The sequence below is a fragment of the Trachymyrmex septentrionalis genome, unplaced genomic scaffold, assembly GCF_001594115.1.
Source record: "Trachymyrmex septentrionalis isolate Tsep2-gDNA-1 unplaced genomic scaffold, Tsep1.0 scaffold70, whole genome shotgun sequence".
Lineage (NCBI taxonomy): Eukaryota > Metazoa > Arthropoda > Insecta > Hymenoptera > Formicidae > Trachymyrmex > Trachymyrmex septentrionalis.
In genome coordinates, this window is record NW_017305885.1 from 1,787,723 (window position 1) to 1,795,203 (window position 7,481).

General features: G+C 31.7%; 1 protein-coding gene across 9 annotated transcripts in view; it reads right to left on the bottom strand.

Annotated features, from left to right (window-relative positions):
* LOC108753686 (dystrophin, isoforms A/C/F/G/H) overlaps positions 1–7,481 on the bottom strand; it is a 456,309-nt gene that overhangs the window by 342,414 nt on the left and 106,414 nt on the right. For all 9 annotated transcript variants that reach the window (XM_018495515.1, XM_018495513.1, XM_018495514.1 and 6 more), the window contains one exon: positions 1,537–1,635. In XM_018495515.1, coding sequence (XP_018351017.1) covers positions 1,537–1,635 — 99 coding nt within the window. The remainder of the gene's footprint in view (positions 1–1,536; positions 1,636–7,481) is intronic.

The following is a 7,481-nucleotide window of genomic DNA, read 5'->3' on the forward strand; positions in this document are numbered from 1 at the left end:
TGTTTTTTTATGCGCGCGCGTTTAAATATAACACAAAATGTCAATATTATATGTAAGGTAAAACCTAATTATGCTGTATTAAAAGATTTTTTTTATAAAAATATCAATTTATTCGATATTCATTAAATATGTGCACTTATGTAAAGCTGAACAAAAGCATTACAAAATACTGTATTAAAAATCATTGTACAATAAAATTAATAAGTTTTAGCGTATAGAAATTTTAAGAAGCACGACATCAATCACACACATCAATCGAAATAAATTTTCCTCTAATTTATTATACTCTACACTGCGTACAAAGCAGCGATTTCGTGTCGCATACGACAATTCTGGATATCGATCCATTAAGCCCAATGCAATTAACAACCATGGCGGAATAACGCGTAGCACGACGTCGACGCACAAAGGAAGGCGTGGCAATGTTCGTCGGACCCTTAATGCCAATGCCAATGTCAGGATTTTCCCGGTCAATCACCTACACTTCCCTATCTTTGCATCCCGGAAGTTTTATGCACCCACCTAATGACTTCGCCCTTTCTCGCGGTTAAGCAGTCTCGCTTTTCATCGTCCGGCGATAACTTTTCCACCTACGGTATCACGCTGAATTGGCTGTGAAAAAGATAGAGCATTTTACCCCTGCAGCAAGCACTTGAGTCGAACCTTGGGGGTTAAAGTATCGACTGCACTGCTGTGACAGATCGCAAAGTTACCGACATTGGAACTTCTAGCTTTCTCTACTGCTTTTACCGCTTGTTCATTCATATAAAACAACGATGAAAAACCAGTAATAAATATTTAAAGTTTTGCAATATTTGTTTGAGAGGATCCATTGATAATTAAATCGCAAAATAAAATTTCTCGAGTTCAAGCCACTTGAACAAAGTGGAAACAACAAAGCAGCGTATCTAAGAAGTCTTTAATATTTTAATTTCGTGGCCGCTCCGACGGTATGGCTCTTGTATTAATACAAAGATAAAAAGATAGAAGAAAGAAAAAAAAGCAACGTGCTTTCCAATAATGCCACGCAAGCATGAACTAAGCAGCTTGAAAGCAATTGCTGATCACCTTTACAGATTACCTCAGCGAATTGCGATAAACTTGAAAAATGGCAATGTTTTAGTAATGTTTCAATATAGTACAATATATATTAAAATCTTTATATTTAGCATAGTTCCAACAAAATGCACATGCAATAGAATTATGAACAACGTCACATTAAGTTTTCTGTGATATACACAAGCAAGTTATCATATCACGCATATTCCTTTTAAATATATATAAATAAATAATTTTGGTTATTTTTTATTTAAGAAATTAATCCGTCATTGAAACATCAATATTAATTATGTCCACATTTTGATTAATTGGTTTGTAAATATTTACAAGTTATAAAATTACTTTTACTTGAGAATATATGTCCAATATTGCTCTAAATAAAAAAATATTAGAGACTATAATGATAATAATATAAACAATCTTCATTCAAAAAAAAAATTGCTGCATAGATCAAATTATTTCTAATAATTGACTTACCTTCTGTTTGTCCAAAAGATGCATGATTTCGTCGACATCGCCGACGACCACAGATTGTTGTCGCAACATCTCTTCTTCGACGGTGAGCCAGTCACGTATCTGTAATGTAACCAGACAAACAATAATTATGACAATATATTATACTATAATAAAAATTTATAATATAAATAAATAATCAGAATTGATGTTTTAAAGCACAATATTTTAAATAATTGCAGTTATGTTAGAACTTTTTTTTAACAGTTTTTTTTTTATTGCTCGAATATATATTTATTTAATTGCCCTTTTTATAGTAAAAAACTTTATTGTGATATAAAAAATAACATAACTTTACTGATATAAATATAGAAATAAATTCAAGCAAATGTAGTTCCGTTTCAAAACAAGTGATACTAAATTAATTAACGCATCAATCTTTGATTTTCGATCAGTTTGCAAATCGATAATTCATTTTAATGAATTAAATACAAATTATTAATCATAGCAATTAACTCATATCCTTTAGCAAATGTGTGTCGGTGAGAAATATCTCCATCCTTCGAAAATGGTTCAAATCAGATGGAAAAGAGCGAAAAAAGGGAAGGATGCAAGACCGGATTGGGATATTTGCTGCCGGAAATTAGTAGGGAGTGTCCGTTCGTAAGTGGCTGAGTTCGATTTACCTCGACATTCGCCAAGAATCAAGAACAGACAAATGTTGAATATATATGGGACATTTCCTAAAACGTTAATTTCAGGAACATATTTCCTGATAAATTTGAAGATTTTTTTGAAGATAAAGTTCTTAAATACAAGGTTTTGTGTTCACAGAAACCAATATGTTGTGATAATCTAAGTAGATAAGTAATCATGTGTAAAAAATATTGTAATTTTCAAAGAGAATAATTCTCGATCGTGAAAAAATCCGCAACACAATTATTTTAAATAAATCGAGCAGCTATTATAAAGCATGAAAGAACATTCAATTGCATCACAAATTTACATTTTCCAACAATCATTATGGCGAACAGTTTTTTCTTGCAAATAGCTCTATTGGTGCGTTTAATTAAATATCAAGGCAAGTTGCGTAATCGTATTTCCATTACAGCTACGAAATTGTAAAGCCAATAATAATATAATTTAAAAGCCCGTCCATACGTGCGCGCACGTAACGCTTCGCTTGACACCAGAAACATCTCCGCTGGCAATTTTAGCGTGTATGTTCGCTGTGCATAGAATTCTAATCGAAATATTTCCAAAGATCGTAGCAGTTAAATAAATATTTATAGCAAACAACATATTGAAAAAAAAACCATCCTAAAATTCTCAACTTAACGTCGACTGATCGATCGGTCAGCGATGCAACAACAAGCATGCAAGAAACCTAAACTAGCATTCGAGGGGATCGCAAACGTAGAACTTTCGAGGGAGTCGATAAATCGCGGAAGAGATAAACCGTAGTGCTACAGGAAATTAAGGTCTCGCTCAGTCCGGCAACCCCGGAGTCTGCCACCTAGACTAAGCTCTTCGGCTCGTTCCGCCTTTCCCACCCTTGTCCGACTCGAAGAGGCCTTGATTAAGTGCCCGTTGTCGAAGAATGATCATATCCCTTGTTTCCACCTCAAAATGGACACTGCATTGTATACATTTGCTTATAATTTATCCAATCGTTTTTTTTAATTGCGCCGTATAAATATAACGTTAAAAATCCTTCACAAATTATTTTAAGGAAAAAAAAATAAAAGATACAAGCCAAATTAGAAGTAAGTTCTTCTATTGACCTATACTAATGTATTGAAATATGATGATATTACAGAAAAACAAACGTTTTCAATCAAAATTTCACATCAATTTTTGCCAAAATTTTAACAAAATTTATAATCGTTTGAAATCATATTTACATTACTCTAAAAATAAATAAATCATTTAGAAATTATAGAGTTGAAAATAATTGACATAAAATTAAAAATAGCTATTTCTTTTGTTCAATTAATAAAAAACATAATATGTAAAATACGTTCTTCATTAATTTTCTAACATTAAAAAAATGTTCTTGGTTAAAAATTATTTTTTTCTTTTTATAAATTAGAAACTTATTCAAATTCTTCTAATTTTCTAATTATCGATTTCTAAAAAATCAATCTAACCTTGGCGACGCCACGCAAGATCAAATTCATTACGCCAGTAAATAGATCTTTCAAAACTCTAAAACTTTTATCTGAAACACTTTTTCCTAAAATGCTTAATTTTCGAGATATTTCGCCGTACCGTTACTTTTTATACACCCTGTATAACCAATGTGTATTATTATTTTCATATTTTTCAAAAATCATAAAACGGGATTTTCTCTCTGAGAGTTTAACGACCGGTTTTAACACCCGAGCAATAAAAAAGACGCGATAAAGCCTTCCTGAAAATAACTGCGTCGAAAGTGATGGTTAGCAACGATCGAACCACGCGATGGTATCCATATTTTTATTACGAATCTCGCGAGCTTTAATCGTAAAACATTACATCAAAAACCGCTTTTTTCTTCATAAATACTAAAAAAAAAATTGCTCTTAGCTTAATAACCAAAAACATATTATAGCTAATTGTCCGCAAAAATTTGTTTTATAATATGTATATATGTGTTATATATTATTATTATATGTTTAGTAAACATAAAATAAAATAACTGAAGTATATTTAAACATTGTTTACGTATACTACAGTTATTTTATATATAAATATTATAAATCAGGAGACGCGGTAGCGTTTTCCCATCAAGTATATTTTTGTAGTACGTTATGAAGGAGATAATACCATGTCATGAAAGAGACGCTAGCTTTTAAGAGAGTGTATCCTTTACAGAAAGAAACTCGCTTAAAAATTGTTTTGTTTAAATAAATTGATGTTATAAAAAAATGCATATATTGGGAAAGAACAAATTTTTACAATTAAAATAAGATAACAATTAACAATCATGTCTGTAAGTGTACTTGCGTAGATATAAATATGTACATATATTTTCAGCCTAATTTATTCTATATTAGAAAGTTAATGCAATTAATGCAAAAAAAAGAAATAATATATCTTCGATTAAAATATTTTTTAATTACATATGTTAAATTAATAAAACTATAACATTTAGACATTTTACTGTCTTATTTCTCTTCTCTAAACACTCAAGTTCCTAAACTGAACAATTTCCTTACAACAATGGATATCACCAAATCCATCATCCACCAGATCATCCAAAATGGATATCCATAAATCACAACGTCGAATATCCTAGATAAATTATATTCAATATATGATCTATAGGTAACATAATACATGTATGTGTGTGTGTGTGCGCGTGTGTGCGTGCGTGCGTGCGTGCGTGCGTGTGTGTGTTTCTATTTACATCATTGACCCAACTAACACAATCGTTATTTTAACATAACCAACTCCACGTCTCCATCAATGTGATAACCAACATGCGTAAAATAAAAAGTGGTCTATCATCAAGAGTCGAAACAGCATTTCATTGGCAACTTGATTCCTACTCAAGTCTCGTTACCTCGAGGCCTCTCATCGCTTTATGCAAACAGCACAATACTTGTCAGTGCGACAGCGTAGCCGGAAATAGAAGCCGGGAGATAGCTATTATGGCGTTGGACTGGCTGGAGTTTGACTGTTGACTCGGCAAATAGGAAAAGCGAAGAACCTATGCAATGTTTGCTGAGACGTTAGTAAAAGTTACCTGGACAATAGACAGAGATATTACGTGTTACCGGAAAATATCAAATCCTATATTGTAATTAACCATTAATCAACTAATTGTTAACACATCCACTCTCTCTATCTCTCTGTATCATGATAATTGAAATCTATCTAATTATAATTACTCAATCTAATTATAAGTACAATGAAATGAAATATATAATATAAAAATAATTGGATAAGTAGTATGACATAAGTATAATCACCATATTCTTCTTAATAAAAAGCAAGTTATACAAGATTAAAAATATTTCACCTTTATGAAGAACGCATAAAATGTCACATTTTCAAGAAAAACTGCAATGCTACTTTGGCATGAGCAAAAAGACAAAAACATTTTGCGAAATATAAACGTGACAGACAGAGTCATAAAAGTTCAAAGAGAATAAATTCTTGAAAAATACTTGGAAAAGATTGCTCTATTATAAACTCAGTTAAAGCAAAAAATAAAACACCTAAGAATTTTACGACAGCCTGTATAATTATACGTTTACATCTTGCTGTGATAAGTACTTTAACAAGAAGATTGGTTTTCTTACAAAAATGATTAAATAAAATAATAAAAACCAGAATGGATAGAGAAAGTATATAGGTATGCTTCGTTAAATAATATCGTACTGTAACAAGAAAGATGTATTCAAATTTCAAGATCCGTAGGATATAAAGAAAACGTAGGGCAAACTAAAAAGATATTCTTCGTTCCAGGATATTAACATTTACACATAAAACTCTGATCACGTAGATCAACGCTACTACGCCTGCTAAATTAAACTTACTGCGTCAGCCAAGTACGCTCTTAAATTAAATTTTCATGCTATAAAAGACGATAAATTTCCGCTCTGTCGAATCATGAAAGAAGCTTCCGGTGTGGATATAAAAGTAAAATTTGACTTAATTTATTTTATCATATTTTCTAGATTGTACGCGCAAGCTATGTCCATCACAAAAGAACAGCACACGTACGAAGACTGAATGAAGATCAGTATGGTGTGAAGGGATAGAAACCGGCAGAGTAATTCGATAAAATTGACCAAGTTATACGCCTGCATGAACATCGACCCTCTCCCTCCTTACGCTGTCCACCGTCGTCACACAAATCTAATTTCTGTCCCTGATAACCGAACTCGTGCCACCAATTGCAGAATATTCAGTCGAAATTACATTTCTTTCGAAATTTGCTGTCGTAACCAGATCGCGATCGAAGGAGAATGCGGAGTAAAAGTCGAGATCGATATTCTATAAAGCATGCTGACACGATAAGAAGTTATTGTTGAGGCAGCATCAACAATAGGTAAGCCCTGAAAAACTCCATCTACAATTCCAGTGATGACTCTCTTCGATCTCGATGAAGCTATTATTGTGCATCCTGCACATCTTTCGCTTACCGCTCACGTAAAAAGTTTATTGGAATTTATGCTCGGAAATATTGCTGATAATAAAATACTATTCAAAAAATTTGCGAGACTTGAATTAATAAAAATAACACTCAAATAAAAATAATAATAAATAATAAAATAATAAAGTATGTATAATAAAAAATATTTAAAAATAAAAGCAAACTTTAAAAGCAAATGTTCAAAAACATTGTAGACGAATAGATTCAGTAAATTATGATTAGTATGCACTCCATGAAATCGATGAGTTGCGAGAGCAAAATGAGAAAGGACTTTTATTACGACAAATTCCTAATAGAGAGAAAACCAGAAATAAAATTATCCAAAAGGACAATATTCTTAATAACCACAGTAACTCTTTCATTATTATTCATAAAGTTAAAATGTCACTCACGAAGCACCATCCGATGCTCTGTAACAGTTTGACATATACCTAGGAAAAAAAAAATGTATCTCCCCTACTTCTGTATTCTCGCTATTTCACTACGGATTTATATGTAATTTATGAACCGTATTCCAGAGAAAACAGAACTATGATAACAAAGTTTGTATCGCTTTATAAAAACTGCTGCGCGTAAACGAAAATGAAATACGAGCATAAAAAAAAGTAATTTTTGATATGGAAATCTACATGTGATATTGTCTGTTTTTTCAAGTTATTTATTCTCCTGTAATCTTTCAGATTCTATGTAATGTTACACACATTCACTGATTATTGCATTAAAGATATGACATATCATACACATACACACACACACACACACACACACACACACACACACACACACACACACACACACACACACACACACACAATATACACAC